Genomic DNA, 23,422 nt, shown 5'->3' with positions numbered 1-23,422 from the left:
CGTTTTGCTCGTTTTCAGGTATTACGAAACTGGTAGTTTCAAAGCCGGAGTTATCGGAGGTAGCAAACCCAAAGTGGCTACGGCGCCTGTTGTAGATTCCATAGCGAACTACAAACGAGAGAATCCTACTATGTTTGCTTGGGAAATCCGAGACAGATTGCTGGCCGAAGGCGTTTGTACTCAAGACAACGTACCCAGCGTTTCGTCAATCAATCGGTAAGCAATATTTATTATTTTAAAATATACGGTGACGGTATAATTATCAAGGTATATAATAACCCTGTGTACTAATACAGTAATGTAGTAGACACTTGCATTTAAAATAAAACAGTTAATTAAAGATAAATAAAAATTTTACTGTAGATTTTTGAGATTAGGTCGAATTAAGTAAGGTTATATTTTTAACATTTATAAATTAGTTTAATTTTTTTATTTTTTTTTTTTGAATAACGCTAATAACATCCCATATGTCAAAAATATCGTTTTATTCCCTTTATTTTAAATTCAACAACTTGTTTGATTAAGATAAAGACCACTGGGTTATTACAGTAACTTGATCGAGGGGCCATTAGAGATTACATGATTAGATGGTGATAGAAAGCAATAACAATAAAAAGGGTGTAACGCCCGGGGATTGGAATATGAACGAGGGGAGGGGGCTGGTAGTGTATATGTTTTTATTAATCGCAAAGTAGTAGAAGCGACTGCACCCGTGGGATTCGGTGGCGTTTTAATAAAATTCCTTGCCAATACAACACTATAATAAATATATATAAAAGTATGTACGACTGAAGCAAGAACACTTACTTTACCAAGGAAGCAGAACGCTATACATAATACAAATGTAACTGTATCGAATGAAAGTATGAAACTTTTTTACTTTTGAAGTCCGACATGGTCGTGCGATTTGACGTAGATGTTAATAATTATTGTCGGATTTGTAACGCAAATCGCGCGTTAGTTTATACCCTATAGGACATAAATAACCAATAAATAGTATGTGTGAACAAATCAAACGCGGATTCATAAAATTCGTCATGGAACAAAGAAGGACCTACAGTGAAAACGACAACGGGAATTACGTAATAATTTCTTGGCGTTGAGAAATTTCCAATTTAAATTACTGATAATAACCAATACCTACTCTATAATATATTTATATGTATAATAATAATAATAAATAAAATGAAATTATAATAATATCACATCCAAAAAATAAAATGCCAATTATTTTTTTGTTTATAATCGAAACTAAAAACTTTTCGAACAATCACATAAACATTAATTATATTTGGTCTTGTTGTTTAAATAAAAATGCATATTATACAACATGCGTTTATAATATTTTTAAATTTCAAAATAATTATTAACATTTATTATAAAATAATTTTGTGTTATTTTATAAAAACACTTACATATACATTATAAAAAAAAATTAAAATATTTTTAAGTTCAAAAAAATGTTAAAAGAATTTAGAATTTAATTGTGATAAAATTATACGATATTATTCGTTGTTACAATTATTAACAATACTAATGATACACGCCCAATCAAGTATACAAATACACGTGAAAACACCCTTTAGTGTAACCAGTGTAACCCGATACACGATAAAATAATGTTCGTCGACGTTGTCTATTTAAAATATTCAGTGCTGAAAAAACAACCCGGACTAGACCCTTGAACGTCGAATAATACATAACACATTACAATGTTTAAGCTTCACTAAACTCGCATTGTTATCGATCATCGTCGTTGTCGTCGTCCGAGGCTGTTAATCATTGACGGCCAGTCGAAACGGAAAGACCGGCGGCGGCACATCTGTTGTGCTGCAAAAATCATCGGGTCGTGTTATTATTATTAATATCATTATCTTCATAAAGTCGCGCGGAAACGCGCAACCTGTTGTGTGCGTTTTTCACACCCTCGCACCACTTCATGTAAGAGAGGTCTTTTTATTCCAGTGGCGGGCGCGCGCCCCGAGTGTATATATACACATACACTCGGTGTACACACGCGTACATACGGCTATTTATCATTTCCGTGCGATTGAGTCGAAAAAGGCTAATCTGAAAACGATAACACTCTGTGCACGGAATCGTGATGACTCGATGACTCAATGACCCGTCCCTCGCGTTTAACGACGCGCACCATCCGAAAATCACATTTCACAGTGGCGGGTTTCTGTGTAGTAGCAGCAGCGGCAGTGGCGTAAGGCGTTCAAATCGAGCGCGAGCGTCCGAGTCAAAACACCAGACGCGCGACGTTGCTACATTGTGCAAACACGGTTAGGCAGCTCATAAGTACCTTAACAAATCGTACGAGTGACACAGTCTTATCATCAACAAGTACGGGTACTACACTACAGCAGTTATACAACAGTCAACTATACACAGCAGCAGGGCCACAGGAGCTGTTTTGGCGGACACGGTCGAATACGACGGCTAGAGCATATATAATTGTATGCGCGTACGGGAAAACGAATGCAAACTATGTATAATGTATACAGTATATATATACGCGCGCGCGCACGTGTGTGTGTGTGTGTGCTTAAAGAAAATAGAACAAAAAAACACTTTTGTCGAACGCATTCGTATATGTATACGCGCACACATACCGGCACAGCAAATGGGAAAAGAAACGTGCACTGGATTCTTTGCGATATCGATCTCTCCCTTCTTTTTTTCTCTCTCGACCCTTTGAGCAGCCATTCGCCCCCGTCAGCGTCTTCTCTTCCCGCCCAAGTCACTTTCCTCGACTTCCTCCTTAACACACACACACACACACACACACCGTCTATGCCGCCTGCCCGCCGCCTTGCGTTCCGACCGGAAAACCGTGGAAAATTGTACCCCTTTGGAGTTTTTCGTGTGTGCGACAGCATACATGCCAGAACCTCTGCGCACATAATACCAGTCACTATATTATACCGTGTAAACACCGTATGCGCTCTTTGCACTGTTCCCATCGGTCGCAGGTTTTTATTACTCGATAATATATAAACAACGCCGTGTCTAATGACGGCGTACTTGTGGCCTAGAGATGACAATCTACCCCAAAAAATAGCCCTCCCCCCGTTAGAGCGTTTGTGAAAATCCGACGACGATGGTTTATTAAATGTGACAAATCGACCGAGGGTGTGGACCGTACATCATCACAAATAAAATATGCAGCGATCCGAAGATGTTATCAGCATCGCATATGTCGGGTTTGTAGCATTTTAAGCATCGATTTCATACAATACGGCTATATGCAGTATCCGATGACAAAGTAACGCGAAAATTTAATTACCGTGTTCATTATCTATTTATATCACATGGCGTGCAAACGTACAGATCGATAGTACTATATTATATCATATAGGTACCTCCTGTTCCTGTCGTCGAGAGAGCCGAATATCAATATTGGCTCAATTGTATATATTTTTTTTTTATCTATCGTACGTTTCGTACACGAAAACTGGGCACTGAACTGGAGGGGAAAATAATAAAAACACACGTAAGCACAATGGCGTTTTCCAATCTTTCCCACTCCAGTATCCACACGAAAACCACAGATTTGCCACGGTAAACTGAACCCGCGTCATGCTAAACACTTTAACAACACTATATAACCACAAACGTCACACCACAAAATGTGTCCTATAGTGTCGCAATAATATGGCTGAATGAGTACAATATGCTAGAATATTAAAAATTCGTGAAATTTTATTCTTGTACAATATATTAAATAGGCAGGTACCTACTATATAGTATACAATAATATGTATACACACGCTGTAGTTTTCCTACTACGTAGTGCGTGTAAACGGTAGATCAAATTCGTCTGTAAAATGTCGTACCTACAATATTACATAATAAATAATAACTGTTTAGGATCTTATACATATAATAATATTTTATTAAAAATATTACAAAATTACAAAATTATTACATATTATTTTATCTATTAAATTATATTTAATTTTTAAGTATTATCATATACTATAATATATTGATATTTATAATTCTATACTTGAGATATTAAAAAAAAAAATAATTTATTATGCATTTATATTCATTAATATAAACACCGGAATCTTATGAATGAAAAATACGGAATATAATTAATATAATTGAAATGTATAATAATTGATTCACAGAATTTACATTTTACGCTAGCTACAAAAAAATACGATATTAAAAATTAAAATAATGATATTATAGGAGCATTTACTCATGGTAGTTGTGGAAGTTAATTTTTAAATTTTGCATGATGAAGAATAGCTAACTCATATTTTTAGCGAAACTAGAACTGAATCAATAGAGCTATTATTTAAATAGAAACCTTTTGAAAATCATAAAATCGAAACTCTATTGAAACCTCTCTATTTAATTTTTTAATGACCTTAAATAAAACCTGATCTGATATTTAGAGGTTGACGGTTTTTCGCTATATTCATAGATTATTTTTGATTATAATAAACGATTTTTACTTAAATTAATAAGCGTTATGGAGCATTGCAATTTCGAAATAAATAACATAATAAAATATAAACAAAATATTATATTATTTTCTTATAATAAACACAAGTATAAAATATATTTTTGCATAGATATATAAACTAAGTTTTATCAAAACAAAAACATATTATAGCAATTAATAGTTAATACCAATATTTTTATATTTAATATTCATAGTATTTTACTTTTTAAGTATTAAATAAATGAATTTGTAAATTCTCATATTAACCAAAGACTTATCTTTTTTTAAAGAGCAAAATCTATTAATTTACCCTGTTTATTTTAACTTTTAAGTATATGTACTTAAATTTAAATTCATCTAACTGCATATAATTAAAATATATGTAAATGCATTTTATACAAAAAAAAAAAAACCGAAATAAAATAAGTAAGGATACTTTTTTGTGGTTCTGTAGCAACAACAACTTTAATTCATGAACCTATTAATCTAGATTAGTAAATTGGTACTCATAAATGTACTAATAATGAGTTTGTAACTCTTTACAATCATATGAGTATGTATTGTTATTTTATACTACAACTATACGATAGTGTATCACTATACATTGTATATATTTATATATCAACCGTTTTACTTTTTCACACTATAATATTAATTCATTCAATATTACACAACTTTTATGAATTTAAAGTAAAATACATTTTCTTTTCCTTATTTTTTTTTTTTATCTTAATTTAATAATATGCTAACATGTATGTTAAGAATATAACAAAAAATAAATAGGTAATAAAAATAAACTGCATGGTCCATTCTTTTGAGGGAAGTACTATAATTTTTTCAACAAGCTAAAAACATGCCAACGAACAACAAACCGACGTATCGAAAAGAGGGCACCTAAAATAATGTAATTTTCCGTGTACGCGAACTGTGTACACGCATAATCCTCGATTACGACAGCGGTGTATGTAATACGCGGGTCTGTCACCGGTGGCTCATAGTGGCGGAATAACGACGACAAGGACTTAGGGTCGCGCACCCCTTACGATAATCATAATAATATATAACGGCAATAATTCCACCCCGACGCCGCGTATCCGGCCAATCGGACGCGGCAAATACCATTAAAATGCAACCAATCGCGTCGCGCGCACTTCTATATCACTGTACCACGGCAATATAATAATTATTATTATTGTTATACGGTACATATAGTTAAAGAGTATATGCTTATTGTTTACTTTATTACATATATATATATATAGGTATTGTAGAGCTGGTTCCAAAACGGACTTAGATAAATGTACTCGGGCCAAAAAATAAAATGAAATCATTAATATTAGGTTGGACAGGCCTCTTCGTACGATCATTGGTATATTATTCTGTATTGTGTTCGTCGTCGATTATTACCGTGTATATAAGTACTACAGTAAAAACAATAATAATTCGTCCATCACGTCCATTATTGATACAACACAATACATCACGTGAGACGCTTTGGTATACTTACACTTATAATAATACAAATAATAACAATACTGTAGTACCTACAGAATAATATGTTCACCACGACGACGTTACATTTCAGAATCGTTCGAAATAATAATCGATCCGAAACCGAAAAAAAATTTAACTGTGAAATGAGCATTTTGCTTGTTTTAAATTTTTTTTAACGACATTCGTTTTGAGATAATCGCTTAACCGGAAAACCAATTAACCCAGATTTCGTTTGCATCCTAATAGTCAATCAACTCGCAACTGTCACTTTAACCAAACACTGTATATTATATGTATATATAGTATGTAAATAGGCATCGACATAGTCAGTTTCTAAATTACTTGGTGGTACGTTTTTATATTATTTTATTCGTAATTAACGTGGTATACTAATTTATTATGTAAGGCGTACTTAGGGGTCCATAAAATATGTTTGGTTGGATATTATTATATAAAATAACCTAATTAAAACAAAACTTTTATTGTTTAATCAGTTTTATTTTTTTTAATAAGCACTCTTATTGCATTTCAACACGTCTAAATAATATGAGTATTTTTAATAAATTTAAATTACAAAATATTTTTGTGTATAAAAAAAAAATTAGGACAAACAAATATTATAATATAAAATAATGGTTATCCGCAACTATGAGTATATTGATTCCAATTACTGACATTGGTTTTATTTTCATGATTCTTTTACTTTCTTCTATTCGTAAAGTTCCGGATTGAATAGACTTGTTAAACATTTCAAGTCGAGTTGAAAACTTAATTTTCTAATGAACTTGATATTCAACTAGGTAATCAGTTTAAGTGACTATTCTAATAATTTAACTTCTTCCAGTGAACTTGAATATATTTTCGTAAAGTTAATTTTCAATTGTTTTGTTTAATCATGCATAAACTTTATGCTTTATATATATATATCACGTCATTTAATAGGTTTTAATTAAAGGTATAAACTAATAAAATAAATCAACGATGCATAATCAAGTTTAATAATGATGATAAAATTTGTATTTCTTAAATTTTTATACGCGTAATAATTTTATTAATTACAAAATACAGTCAAAATCTAAAAATTTGAAAAAGTTCTAAATATGCACTATGACGAATACAAAAAACTGTTCAAGTATTTTTAATGAACCCATTAGGCGATAATAATCTTAACTTAATCATATCCATATGACCATATACTAAATTATATTATAATTAAATGATTTTCGTTAATACAGTTAAATAGATATACATACATTACGTATAAATAGATATTGTGATTTTTTTATGTAAAACAATCGTTTTGCCAGAAAAATAAAAAGGAGTAATAACTTAAAAGTGAAAAGTGAAAAAACACTTACACTTGATAATAATTAAAACTCGTAAAACCCAACGGAAGAACGCATATAATTTATTATTTTTACAATACGAGTAAAACGAAAGATCGATTTCGACGAGAACGTTTATTTCACAGACAATTTCGCCTTAATTGAGTACAATTAAGTAGGTATACCGCGCGCATAGTTATATATAATGTCATAACTTATGTATCGGTGTATTAATACACTATAATATATAATAAAAGTAATAATAATATGCGTTGCGGAAAATCTCTAGACATCGATTTATTTTAACTGCAAGTTGTTATACGGTTGTTTGCGACAACGACGCAGCCACCCTAATCCAAAATATCGAAAAAAATACCTCCTCACTTCACATCCACGTTGCATCAACACCATCGAGGGCTCAGTTCGCCCGGCAAATCGTCGTGGTGCGTGTTAGCTCGTGCGTTTCGAGAGGCTTTTCTCGGGCGAAACGTGCGCTGGCTTTCCGGCTACAAGTGAAACGTTTTACTGCGGTCTGCGCTTGCCGCCGTCGTCACATATACATGCATACAATATTTAACGTAGGAAACACGGTCGGTGATCACTGCACTAACGTCTTTAGAACATAATACGTATTATTTTATGTTTATATGTATATATATTATATTATTATAATATGTATGTATGCGATTCACCGTCGTTCTCAAAGTGTTATATACGTACACAAAAAAAAAAAAAGTATCGTAACGCACTCGGTTCGACGGGGACGTGCTTGAGGAACGTCTGTATGTGGTGTGTGTGTGTGTTTGTGTGTGTGTGCCTGCGTATGTATGTGTGTATGTGCATCTGCCCAAAGACTCCCCGCTGATCATTGTGCGCGCAACTCCGGCAAAGTCAGTTTGACTTATGCATTTATGTGTGTGCGTCGACGATCGCTGCAACCGACTTCACTCCATCAATGCGCCATTTGCACAATATAATATATAAGGTTCATACAATAACCATAAAAGGGACGTGTGCCCCCTCTCGACGGACCCTACTGTACGTTGCAGCAGTTTATTATTGTTATTATTATTACTATTATTACTATCATATACTCGATGAACATGTTTGCCCCGCGAAAACCTCGTTCACAAAACTCATTGATATGCTATTATATTATAATATACCACCACACCACACGCTCAAGATGCAAACACTGAATATTATTACTACGTATTATTTACCACTCGACTATATAATTTTAGCGCGTGTCTTGAATAAAACTTAATGCTGCAAGAAAAATAACATATTATTATTAATTATTATTATAGGTACAGGATTATTATTGGGTTCCTTTTTATGCTTAAAGTTTCGAGCAGTACTCGATACTGTAGAGTTAATTGTAAATGCGCTAAAACATTATTCAGCCAACCACGCCAAATAATATTTTTCTGTTTAAATGAATAACTTTTTTTAATAATTTATAGTTAATAATATTATGATCTTAAAAATGTAAAACAACTATGTAAACACGTTAATGAACTTAATATAAAACCTAATTTTGATATACTACTATAAAAAGATTAAAAAATACTTTGGTACCTACCACATCGTGTTCTTATAAAATAGGCAAAAATAATAATTTTATTACCTATTTCCTTCAAAATATAATTATATATTATATTATTATATATTTATTATTATAAATTGTACTGAAATATAATATTTCGAATTATTTATACTAAAATATAAAAATATTGTTTCTCAACAATAATATTATAAGTTATAATCTTATACATCACGTATGTGTATAAAAATTATATATTTTTTTTAATCTAACATTTAATATCACTTATATAGTGTATTACTATTAATTATAAATATAAATATTTATTTCCAAAAGTATTACTGAAATAATATTTTAATAACTAACTATTATGGCAATTTAATTTTTAAACTATCAATCGGATTTTCTATAAATAAATATAAGCACCGAGCTTACTGTTTACTATTAATTTATTAGATGTACAAACAATTAACTGTTCACCAAGGGTTATTTTGTGTTATTATCTCTTTTTTTTTTTTTTACTTTACCTGTTGACACGTCCGGTCACGCGTTCATTTATGTCAATAAACAAATAGAGAAGTAACTCCGTTTAATTCCATGCATTATGTTTACTAGCCCGTAACAATTTTTGGGGAAAATGCGTGTAGCTGAATAATATATGATTGTCAAAAACAAAAGTCGAAACTGCCCATTGTCCGCACCATCGGACACACACAAACAGTACACCGAATAATGATAATAACAACAATCACCAAAATCCCGTGGTCGAATAGTTTTTTAAAATAATAGTTTGTGTAATAACATGATGTAATATATTGTGATATTATTGCGTTTATAATTGCCGCAAAATTTAAAGGATATTTTTGACATTCGAACAATAATGGAAGGGACGCACATTAAATTCGCTGTCGATCGGAATGCATATCATGAGAAAAATCGTGGCTTTTGTCTCAGCGCGGGACGAGGGTGGTGGCCTCCGAAAGACCGTAATAAATTTGCGGGACGATGATTAATGTGAATCGTTACAGTATTAAAAACTAGTTTGGGAAAAAGGACTCGCGGGAAGAGAGGGCACGTGCCCGTCACTGGGCCGGGCACGTGCGCACCGAGCTTCCTGGACTTATGACAATTACCATAACTGTTATTGCGTTAAGTTATTAATCTACTCGATAGGCTCTCTCGCACCCCTTAGTTCACTTTTTTAATTCATAAGTCACCAGACTGTTATAGAGTTTACAATTTCTCTCTCTCTCTCTCTCTCTCTCTCAATCTATCTATCTCGTTTTCTTCACCTCTCCCCATCATATATTATATCGGCGTGCAGTACAAACTCGAAACGCGTAACAAACGCAAAAGATACGGTGCGGAACATCGTCTAATCAAACGCCGGAGCGCGCGTATATAGCGATACAACGTGGTCTATAATTTTCGGTGCGGGGAAAACGCAATTCCGCACTTAGAAAACTTTTGCTCGCACGAAAGGCGATCCGCTACGTCAAAAGAGGTGTGGTGCGCATTGCCCCCTTTCCCCCGTATACGCGCGCGTTGTATATATCGTATGTATATACGTTGTTTCTGCGGGGCTTTCGGACAAACGGACCGCGAAGCTTTTAATATAGTTATGCGTGCATTGTGCCGGCGCGTAACTTTCGGCCCGAGTTTAAAAGTTGCCGGTCCCCGAGGAGTAGCACTGGTTCCACCGCTGCTTTTTATACGTTAGCGCGGCACAACGACTGCTGCAGTCTCCGCAGTGGCGAGTGTACGCGCGCGGCGTACAATATATCATTATGTTGCGAGCGCCCAGCACAAGTTTTAGTGCAACTCGCCTGAACGACGATAATAACTATTATTATAATGTTTGTTTTCCGAACCGTTAAATATACTCATTGCCACGGCGGTTGCTTAATTATTGTATAGCCACTTATAAATATATAACTATCCGGTCTAATGTTCAACCGTCGCGTTATTGTTGCAGGATCGTCCGGAACAAGGCGGCCGAGAAGGCGAAACACGTGCACAACCAACAGCAGAACCTGCACCACCATCAGAACAGCAACAGCAACGGTAGCACGGGCGGTCCGCCGAGTCAACAGCATCATCAGCAGCAACAACAACAGCAGCAGCAGCAGCAGCAGCAGCAGCAGCAACAGCAACAGCAAGGATCCGGTCCCGTGTCGGTGATAGCCCACGCACCGGCCCCGCAACAGTCGGCCGGAGGTGGCGGTCACCTCCACGACCGGTATAGCATAAACGGTATACTCGGCATACCGCAACACGACCCCAACGGTAACGTGACCACGGCCAAACGGAAACGCGATCTGGACCATCACCACCATCATCAACAACATCAGAATCACCATCACACGGGTAAGCATATTGCTCATCTATATCGTGTTCGGGCGACTGAGCCTGCTGTATTATTATGCCGGGGTTCCGCTATACCCTTTTTTTTTTTAAATATATGCGCACGGATGCGCACATCCGATAATATCATAATTTGCCGGCAAAAGTTCGTGACGTACTTAACCTAACCTAACGTGTTGCATAAACATATTATACCTTTGTATATTGAACATAAGAAACACAACACTAACCTAACCAGATTACCGGAACTTGGATTAATAATAATGTAACGTAACCGCTTACCGTTTACGGTTGTCGAGAATGTGTGCGCGTGTGTTTCAGTTTGGAAACAGAAGAAATGGGGGGGGGGGAGTCGCAATGTATGTTCTCTTTGAATGAGTTTTTAGTGGATAGAAGCAGTAATATGTAGTGGTTGAACGGCGGAGGTGGCAGAATCGTAAGAGTAGGAGGTGGATAAAGAGGATAACGATGACGACGGCGACGACGACGACGAAGGGTATACCGAAAAGTTCTACAAGCTATATTGTTACCTAGCAACGCTCCATTACACCGCCATAGTTGTCCGGCCCGCGCCGTCCCTCTGGGCGAGGGCGACATCCTTCGAAAGCTTTTACTTCACTCTCCTCCTATGTACACCCTTAACCTCGCCCGCCTTCCTCGCGGCCGCCGTCTTCCTTTTCTATATACTCGAATATGTATATAATATATATATATTATATGTATATACACATAAATGTGTATGTGTGTGTGTTCGTTTTCCGATAAGTTTATACCGTTGCCGTCGCCGCCGCTGCGCTGGTGCAGCCGCCCGGTCAACCGTTACGAACATAATAATATATCCCTCTCTTCCTCCGCGACTGTAGTCGGTGGAAGTAGAAAACTACTTTCCACCCAAGTGCGTTACAGCCACGTCGGAAAAGTCTTCGACGTTATTACTACTACCACTACACCACCACCACTACTACTACCACTACTACTACTACTTCTACTAGTAATAATAATGATAGTGTAGTAGTATAATAGTAGGTACTGTACTGCTAGCGTTGGCCCTTCGACTTATCTAGTGCGTAGAGAGGATGAAAAGGGGTAGATATCTAAACTACAACGCGCAACCTTATCTATCTGCTTAGAACATAGTACTCTCATAGTTTTTTTTAAGTACTTCTACCGTCGTTTACTATTTTTTATAAATATTTCCACCGGTATTATAATACATGAATTATTATAGGTACTTAAAATAATAATTCTTATTTTCATAAAAAACGGATGCGAAAATTACCATATATCGCTATTTCAATTATTTATTGTGTAAATAAAATTGTTCATACTTATACTCACTCATACACTGCATAATATTTACTTTTATTTGCGCGTGGAAATGGAAATAATGAGATCTACTCTAGTTGTTCAATAAAAATTAATTATTATAATAACCTTTGAAATACAATTATAAAGACATAGGCACTTTATTTTTTTTACCTTTTTTTGCAGTTTAAAAATTTTAACTATACATTTTGTACGCCATTCCAAAGTCCAAATATGTTTAATGAAAAATGTGCAAACACAAAAAACTGATTTCGGATATTTTATCAGTATAATCTGTGTCAAATTTGACACGTGCCTAGTTTTCTTAATAAAAAAAATTTGTGATTATTTTAAATACTTTTTATAATATGTTTATAGATTATATTTATACTGCATAATAAAAATTTAAAAAAATAACACATGAAATTATTTATTTAAATTAAATACAAATAACTAAAAAATCACGGATGAATGGCATATAAAACATTTTGAATTATTGTAAAACACTAAATATTGATAACCAGAATTATCCTTGAATTTGAAAAAACGTTACAATAAAATATCGTAAAACTTCAAATACAACTACATTTATATATATCACTGAAAATCAAATTACATAGTAGACACTTTATAGAACAACATCGAAGGCAAAGAAGGAAAGAAAATCGTGCTCAACAATATTGTATTTGTTTCAATCCACTTAGATTTGTGGAACAATTTTGAGGGTATAAAAACGTGCGTTGAATATTATTGTCAAATGGCATTTCGAGCGTCTTGAATTATTTTCCCTTAGAAGATACTTGTAGGCAAACTGCAAATTGAATAGCCGAACGAAAAGCCTTTCACCCTGTCTGGGTATCCGTGTAAAGGGTTTTCTCTTTCGTATCGTTCCTTTCCTTTCGACGCATTAGGCTCACTTTGTACAACGATACACCATCGATATTGAAAAGGTCCTTTTATACACTTATATTTATATATACACCCGTACACGCTTTCGAGAAACTTTGACAAACTTAAAATCCCTTTTGTCTTCGTCAACCCTTTCACGGTCTGTGTATATCCGAAGTCTTTGTCTATATTGTATTGTTACATAAACAGTGTATTATATATATATATATATATATATATATAGAAAGTAATTCAGAGAAAACAAAAAAAAAAAGTTTAAATTATTTATAAACAGGCTTTTTGAATTAATTAAAACCGATAGTCGGGCTATACACTGTCCAAGAGATCTTTATAAAGTGTAAATTTTCACTTTAAAAACGAAAAAAAAAATCTCATGAGAAATTTAATTACAATTTTTCGGATAACAAAACCGTATTTTTACCACGAAACAACGAAACATTTCACAACAAATCCAATAATAATCCATATGAAATTATTATCTAACTAAATAACGTAATGGCAAGCACTTTGTTTCAAACGAAATATAATTTAATAATTAATGATAATATATATTATACGTATTGTTGTTATGTAGTCGGTTTCCAGAACGAATAAGGTATAACATTATGGTTTGTCATCGCTAACTATATAGTGCACTGTGCGCGCGGACAATAATTTCGTGCAAATCAAGTAACGTGATTAACGGCCTTCTTTTTATTTTTCGAGGGGTAAAAACTTGGGAACATTTTCTACTCAGTTCTTAAAAAAAAAAATATAATACGACGTGTACCTCCTTCCGACACCGCCCGACCACGACAAATTTAAAAGCAGTCGATAGAAATCGATCATTATTTCTCGGAAAGCCATTACCGTCGAACGCAAAGCGAGCAATCAGATTTATGTCGAATTGACAACATTAAGCGCGGGCCCGTGTGTTTTCGGAAGCTCCGGCGGGAGGGGAACACTCGCGTAATTCAATATATTAGTTTGACATTTAAAGCTTTGAATGCATATTCCCAACGGGAACGGGGTAATAAGCAGCGAAACACAATCTGCTCTTTGACCCCGAGGGAATATTTGTGTAGTCGGTATTTTTATTTTCCGAAAGGGTCAGGACCCGGATGCATGTGTGAGTGTGTATGTATATGAGTGTGTGTGTGTGCGCGCGCGCGCGCGTGTGTAGTGCATTTTGTGTTTTTATGTTTTTTATTTTATTTATGCAATCATGAGCCGAACTTAAACGAAATGTTTTTCTATCGTATCGGAAGCCCGGCTAGGCGACGCGGTCCCAAAACGCGCGGTTTGTTATAACGATACCTCGGTGTGTTAATAAATTATTATTTTCCGTTTTCCAGACGAAAACCGAGACCTGAACGGCCACGCAGACCACCAGCAGCAAATCAAGAGGGAACGATCTCAAGTGCACTACAACGGCGACGCGTCGCTGTACTCAAATGTATCTGTAAGCGCTCGTTCGATTTCTCGATTGTATCATGTTAATAATAATAATATATGTCCATACTGACTACGAATATCATATTATTATTATTATTATTATTATTATTATTATCATCGATTTTGACTAACCGTTTTTCTTTTCGCGACAGCTTTGGCCCGGCAAGTGGTGTTTGAAAGACGAACACAAGCTATTCTCAGAGCTGAACGCGGCGGGCGTGACGTCCGGCGGGGGCACGTCGCCGTTCTACGACGCCAACCAGACGGCGTTCTCGGCGACACCGCTGTCGGCTGACCTGTACGAGAGCATGCAGGCCCAACCGCCGCAGCAACAGGCCCAGAACGCGACGCCCGTCTACACGCCGCCCGTGCCCACCACGCTCGGTGAGTTATTTATGATAACAATAATAATAATAATAATATCGTTATTGTGCAACCTGCGCGTAATGTGCAGTTGGTGCATGACTATAGCCGCCGAATGTGTATAATAGTGCCGGTAAATTATATTATAATGACGTACTGATAATTATTATATTATTATTATGTCGAGTGTACACTTGTATAGTTTAATATATATTGTGATATAACGATAGAACGGTAGTGTGGTTTTAGAAAGTGTTACGTACTTACGTAGAGTGTTTTGTTATAGTTTTGTTTTTTTGTTTTTGTTTTCCGTCCAGTAGGCGGAGTCACTCCCCTTGCCCCGTTGACGATGCAAGAGATCCAAAAGATGAGTCCCAGTACCGTTTTAGATCATACCCATTTGTCGCCCGTACAATACCACACAGGTGAGTCTTTTACCGCGGCATGACCACCGACTGCGTCGGTGTTTTCGTTTTTTAACCTTTAGAATGCGTTTAGAACGGACCGGTCAAAACGGATTTAGCTGAAAGTATCGCCAGTGCGTGTAAAGAGCGCATTGTATTTTATATACCGTGTATTAGTCACACATAATAATAATATATACAAGCAGTTATAATATTAAATGCGGAGTTACGTGTGTTTAGGATCTTATTACCTTATAGCCACCCATTAAATACACATTTATTTACCGTCCCCCTTGTGCTCTGTACCTATTCGGGAAAGCGTTCTCCGCACTATCTCCCCTCGCAAAATATAGGCAATAATTTGATACACTTTTATCGGGTAATCGTTTTAAATTAAATTTAAAAAAATGAAAGACAAATAAATATCACCTAATGTATAGAATAACGCATTTCAATCGTTCTTATTAACACTTTGCTCCCGAGACGATATTGCCCAGCAAACCACCTCTCCCATCCCCACCACCGCTGTGCACTCTCTCACACACTGATGCTTAAAACGACGTGTCTAAATACGCCACCGCAGACTGGGCATACACACGCAAGACTAATAATTACACGATACATTGCAATCATAATAGCATAACAGTCCACTGCCGTACATTGACCGGGCCGTCTCGACGTTTCGATCGCATGGCATTTTGTTTTCGTTTTATTTACGCTTATCGTGATGGTTTGTCTCGCGTAGATAGCGGTACCGCCCCGGGTGGGTTTAGTAACGGCGGCAGCGGCGGCGGTGCCGGACCTCAGCAGTCCGGCGGCGTCTCCCTGTCGTTGTCAGCGGCGGACGTCACGCCCGCCGGATCGCCCGACCCGTCGAGCCTGACCGTGTTGCAACCGGCCAACAACAACCAGAACAACGGTACGGTGTACGCGGCTTCGGCGCCCACCATGTTACCGGGTTTCACCACGCACTACGCCACAGCAGGTAAGTCGCGCGCCAGCATTGGTCGTAATAACTATTACATATTATCATTGTATAAGCTGCGGTCGATCAATCGATATAGCATAATACTACGCGTATCGCGCTAAAATCGCGGCCGCCGAACTCGTCGATTGTTTTTCGCTTAACCTTGCGAAAGACGACGGACGATAATGATTTAAGTGCGTGATGCGCACGATATATTTTTTGATGTCATTATTTGTATGTAAAATGACGGTTTTTCTCCGTTTTGTTTCAGGCGCCGGCACCGAATACGCGTCGTACACCAGCTCGCCCTACAACCAGTACGCGTCGTCCCCGTACGCAGGTTACAGCTACAACCCCACCGGCACCAGCGGTCTTCTCAGTAGGTATTTCGCGTGATTTTTTGGTCTGCGCGAGTCCGTCGGTCACGGACATGCACCGTGTGTTTATATTATAGTAAAATCTTACGGGTGGAATTCGGGAAGCGACCCACACTCTAGATACAATAACATTATCGGAGGGCGACTTTTGAAATTCGGGAACTTTTCGGGGGGGGGGGGGGAGGCATCGAAGTGTAATGTATACACGTTTATCCGTCCACAAAGAGAACACAAAGAGGCGAAATAAAAACGGATGTAAACCTCGTTTAATTCACTAAATTAATTTTCATGCCTGACGAAGTGTATGTCTACGAGTCGAGCGATTCAGTCACCCTTGCTATATTATACAGCGCATTGCGATAATATACACTATTTTTATAAAGCGTTAAGTGTATAATAATATCCGGAAAGTCTGTACTTCGGAAGAAACCGTGTACGCAGCATTACGCTGTGATGATTGCAACGGGTTAAAAATAGGGGCAGCGATTCTTAATCTGTATATTATACCATAATATTATCGTTTAAGTCTACACGCTCGTATGACAGAGACGTGCGTTCATTATAGTGAGGGGTATGGGGAGGGGGTGGAGTTCTCTAACAGACATTCCTGCCTAAATCATGACCGGATTTCTGTAGTCAGTCGACTTACATATTATTTTTGGAACACGATTTCGTTTAGAGCACCGAAAACATAATATAATAATGACTGCGATCGGCGGTCATCGTTGCTAGAGCCGTCGCGGATACGACGTGATAATAATTTATACACCGCCCGACCTATAACCGCTGTTGTGCTTGTGTGTTATACAGATCACCGTTACTATTACAACAACAGCAACGGCCACAGTAACAACGCGCACGAGATCTGCGGCAACGAGACGGGCAGCAGCGCCAGCATGGCGGCCAGATCGCCGGTGGCGGCCACGAGGGCCAACTCGGCGGCCTGCGCCAGCGCCTCGTCGCCGCTGGGCAGCGCGTCATCACCGTGCCAGGCCAACAACCCGGGCGCGGTGACGTCGCCGTACATCGGCATAAGTTAGAGGAGTAGGACCACCACGGAGAGAGAAGAGAAAACGCCCGAGCCGCGGCCCAGCCATCATCAAAAATATAATTAATACGATATATTACAATATTATATGATAAACATGACGATAATCGTTATCGTTGTAAATATATTATATAAGTATTATACATTTATAACGCATTTATGTAAAAATTAATATATTATACGTAGGCGACGTACAAAAAACGATTTGTGCGTCGATTAAGGCACATAGCAAGTGTAGGCACTGTGCGCGCGTGTGTATTTGTGTACGTGTGTACGACACGACTATACTCGCCCTGCGGTTTAGGTATATATATATATATATATATATATCGTGTATATATATACTCGAACGATGTTATGATACGGAGTGTTAATTGAAAATTGGTTCTTATTTTTTAGTTTTTTTTTTTTACGCGGGTGATTGTAGAGACGGATTTCGTGAACATTATCAAAATTACCGATTAACGAGTACCGATCATTTTCTTATTTTTTTGTTTTTATTTATATACGTTATGTTTAGGCATTATATGTGTACGTCTAAAGCGAATAACTTAAGTCATAACTCCGAAAGCTATATTACAATAGATATAATATAGTGGTTTATAGTATAATTGATGAAATGTCGAGTCCGATAGTCGTGTAGTGCATGAATAAGTGGACACGATTTTAGAATACAAACACGATATACGATACTATTATTGTAATGCATTTTGTTTACCGAATCTTAGTATTATATATTTTCCCCTTATTTGCTTTTTTTTTTTTTTATATAGAAAACCAAAGATATATTTATAGTGTTGTTATTTATATACAGAATCCAAATCTTATGTATATTAATTCTATATATAAAATACTATACATAATATTATTATATTAATCGATCAAATCGCAGTTTGTTTATCATGAGTTTTAATGTTATGATGTGTTATATACTTGATGTACATACAATATTATAAAATATGTAACTATATTATTAAATATAATAATCACACTCTATCTGAACATTTTTTGTGACTAGCCAATAAATATTGGATTTATGTACTTTTAATTAGATACATTTAAATTTGTATATCAATGGTTCTCTCTTGTTTAATTAATTAATTTTTGAAGACTACCTATGTATTATGTACCTCCACTACTTTTATTTTTATTTTTATTTGAACAAGGATAACGAAAAAAGCTCATATTTAATGCTCTCTCCAAACAATTGATCTTTTTTTAACGTTGTTTTTAATCAAATTCTAGTCTAATTTTAATTTTATTCGTATATAATTATTAATAACAAATTTATAATAACCAATAAAAAAATAGGTTATATTTTGTTCATGTGCAAATTAATATCTATAAAATCCAAAACAAAATTTACTCGTCTTTAAGACAAAATATGTGCAATGTCTGTATGAATTTGTATTTATATATTATTATTATTATTATTATTATTATTTTTATTTTTTTTTTTATGTATACATATAAAAAAGTAATATTATGTATCCTATTTGAGTACTTTTTTTAAACATAAATCGAACACACCCTAGTCAATAAGTGATGCTTCAACGCACTAATCAATGCACTTAAGTGATTTTGTACTTACATTTTTCAATTTTTAAATCTTTAGACGTTTTCTATTTATTAAAAATGTTTATAAAAATATGTAAGACATTATCTTTATTATACATTTATTTGTTATTTTTGTATTATTTTTTCTTATTTCAATTTAAATGTATTATAATAATTCTCATACTAATTTGTAGGCGTTTCATGACTTCAAACAATTGTATTAAGTAATTTATTTATTTTGTGTTAGAAACTCGACCAGTTATTATATTATATACTTACTTACCAAAGAAAACTTTTAGAAGATCTTGAAATTCGTTTTAATAAAAATATGATATATTATTATAATAAAACTATAGTGTTGATAAAACTGTATATTATGCATAATTAAGATGTTTGTGGTCCCTTATGTATGCTGTATGACCAAAATTGTACTTAATAATAATGAATATAAATTGTAAAAACAAATTATTATACTTATAAGATAATAAAAGAAGTCTGTTCATGAATATTGTATTAGCTTCACCGAACATTATCCAGCAACATATCTTAAATGGTATATTCGAAATTCGAATGTATTAAACTCAATTATTATTCGTAATTAGACTAAATCTATTTTTAATTACAATATTATGTTTATTTTGTTTTACACTTAATTCAGTATAATATGTAGTATATACCTGAAAATTAGATTTTTGTATAAAAAAATAACCATTAAGAATAAGTATAAACATAAAACATTATACTTACCAATTTATTAAAGTCATTCAATTGCCCATGACATACTAGACATACTAAATATTAGAACGTGGACAAGTAAATATAACCATTCTACTGTACAATAGAGTTATAGCCTATAAGGTGGACCTAGTTATTGAGTTGTTACTGAAATAGACGTGTTAAATTTGAATGTAATGACATACAGTTTTAATTATTTAAGTCTCAACAATTAATATTTTTGAATAATAACATGACAAGTTTTGACAGGCTTTTTTTTAAATATCCAAATTTTGCAAAATTTGAAATTTAACACTTGGAAAGAGAGTGACTTTTATATTTTAATACTTACTGAATGCTACAGTAAAATTTAATGGTGAGAATTATATTAATTTATCAAGATTTTTAATCAAGAAACAAAAATAAAACATTATTAAAAAGAACAAACTAAAATTATCAAACTATAAGTCTAAATATTTTGAAATTTTAAAATGTATGAAATAATACACAGAATAGTAGAATTTTTTTTTAGTTAATTTGATTAATATTGATTAAATCACAACAAAGTAATTAAATAACTAGACTTTGGCTTTAGCCTATTAGCTTTACTAGAGTAAATGACCTATTAATTTATATAGTATATTTTATTTTTGAACGTATTCAGAGGTGTATCAAACATGTATGTGTTTTATGTAGAATTACGTTTTAGTCACTAGGAATAATTGTAGTATAGTTAACATACAATATGAATAATACGTTAATTTATATAATATATATATATATATTATATACAAAAAATATAACTATGCATTGTAATCCATAATAACTGCAATACATTAGAAATAAGTTGAGTTTTGAAATAAAAAGTAATATAGATACATTTATACATTCTTAGCAAATTATCGCATAGCATTACCATGTTGAGTACCTCAGTATTCTTACCATTTCTGAAGTTACTAACATGAGACAAAGTTATTATATAGGTAGATACATACTTAAATAGGTGATTATAAGTACTACATTTCGTTAGCATTATTTTATGCATTATTTAAACAAATTTAACTAGATTAAATCACATCGTCGAATTTTTTTTTATAACAGACTAATGATTTGTAATTTGAAAAAATATTATTCTTAGATCACACTTTACATAATACTTACATTCTACACGCTACACCATAATGACATGACTCATAGCTAAAAATCGGATTCTCGTGAATAAATAATTAAATCTTTTTAAACCAAAACAAATTATAAATTAGAATCAAATATTAGGTTAATCTAGACTAAGTTTTATTTTTCATAAAATTACAAGTTTTAAGGATTTTGTGTTTAAGTACACATTTTTATTTTTATTCATGATATTAATCATTATAAATTAAAGTACTAAAATTAAATGTATAGGTATTGTATGTATATTTAATATTTATAGATAATAACAGTATAATCAAGATTTGAGGTAACTAAATAAGCATTAGAAATACAAAAGCATGCTAATAATTACTGTTATTAATTTAAAAGATATAAAACTATTTTGAAAAAACTACATTTCATAATTCATACATTATTTGTGTGAAAGAGTAAGTTTTCAAATACGAAACTTCTATAAAGTGTATTGCCAAAACAATATACAAATTCGAAAACGTAAAAAAAAGTCAGTTATTTTTGTTATATATGTCCTCGCCACGGACAGTTTTTTTCAAAAAAATTTACAAATTTTTAACAGTGAAAGGTAATTGCAAGAGAGTTATAAATAGACTAGAACATTAAACGGAACGTCGCGCTACCTTTTAAAACAATTATAATCGCGATTATTTAAAAATTTACTACTAAAGGCCTCAAAAAACAATTTCTTTTTATAAAAAAAAAACTATATCTCATGCATTATCTGGGCGAGCCAGTAAAATGTCATAGATATATCGTTTTAAATTCATTGTTTAGTAGTATTATATTTTGATATTTAAATTAAAAATATGTACTTCCGATATAAAAACTATAAGCATATATTATTGGCTGCTAATATTGATAATTTTAATAGATTGTAATGATTAGTATAGTGAGATTATTATTAGATAGATTATATAGTGTTGAAATTTGAAATACTTGAAATACATAATAATAATATTATTCATTTCGGTCGCACAGTTTATTGTTATTTGTTATTACAAGTGTTATTATTACAAAGAAAACGTTGAATAACATATTCTGTTCTATATGTATATTGTTATAACATAAATTTATCGTAAAATATATTATTAACGTATATCATAAACTATACGTATAATCTTTAATCAAGCATAATAATAATATGTTTAATATTATGTTTTAATATTAATAATAATTATAATTATTATGCCTGACGTCGAAAACCGATCGCAGTCGGTGGTGGCCTGCAGCTCAGTAATGGTTTCGCATTCAGTCAAATCACTTGCAAATGGTGAGTCCCAAAAAGTATGCCATGATTTCTTTAATTCGATGATAAAACAATAGGCACCAATATTGCACATCGTCTGGTGCAGGTGATGCGTTGAAAATCCGATCATCATCACCGGTATCGACGCAGCTAATATCGTCAGGCTCGACCAAACCGGACTCCGTGAAGGGTGACTTCATCCGTCTACCGGTGAAATCATGGAGTTCGATGCCGAACATTCACATAATGTTTATTGGTGAAACCAAAGCAACCAAATATGAGTGCATTCCTATGCAAGTTTTGGCCAAGGTTGAAAATGTATTAATAAAACCAGCCTACGTACACATTTATTTAGATCCAAGTCATGTAACAGAGTCCAAAGTAACTACAGCTGAACGTAGACGCCGTTCGTGGTGGAAACATACAAAAAAATTTTTGTGTTATATAGCCTATAGTTTAAAATATAATACAGTGTGATTATTTTAGCTTGTACGTAGTTATACGTTAAGTATATATATACATATATTATATAATTTAAATAATATATAATTATATTGTATATTTGAACCTAAAAAAGTTCCATATGGCTTAACAGGTTGATTTGGTAAAAAAATTTTTATGATATGTAATTTAAAAATTATAAAAAAAACAACTTGACAACAATAAAAATATTTTATTATTTTTAAAGTTGAAATTGGACATAAATATTTGAATCAATCAATAAAAAACAAAAAGAG

The 23,422-nt window shown here is 33.9% G+C and overlaps 1 protein-coding gene across 1 annotated transcript in view; it reads left to right on the top strand.

Moving 5' to 3' along the window:
• Positions 1-20,064, top strand: part of LOC113547781 (paired box protein Pax-5) — a 68,833-nt gene extending 48,769 nt beyond the window's left edge. Inside the window, exons 5-12 of the mRNA XM_026948273.1 lie at positions 19-216; positions 10,806-11,197; positions 14,743-14,849; positions 14,995-15,226; positions 15,523-15,630; positions 16,355-16,594; positions 16,848-16,955; positions 17,764-20,064. Of these exons, the coding sequence (XP_026804074.1) occupies positions 19-216; positions 10,806-11,197; positions 14,743-14,849; positions 14,995-15,226; positions 15,523-15,630; positions 16,355-16,594; positions 16,848-16,955; positions 17,764-17,993 (1,615 nt within the window). The 3' untranslated portion in view covers positions 17,994-20,064. The remainder of the gene's footprint in view (positions 1-18; positions 217-10,805; positions 11,198-14,742; positions 14,850-14,994; positions 15,227-15,522; positions 15,631-16,354; positions 16,595-16,847; positions 16,956-17,763) is intronic.
• Positions 20,065-23,422: the final 3,358 nt, after the last annotated feature.

This window comes from Rhopalosiphum maidis, chromosome 1, assembly GCF_003676215.2.
Source record: "Rhopalosiphum maidis isolate BTI-1 chromosome 1, ASM367621v3, whole genome shotgun sequence".
Classification (NCBI taxonomy): domain Eukaryota; kingdom Metazoa; phylum Arthropoda; class Insecta; order Hemiptera; family Aphididae; genus Rhopalosiphum; species Rhopalosiphum maidis.
Note: the sequence above shows the minus strand (reverse complement) of the source record. Positions and strands in the feature narration are given on the sequence as shown.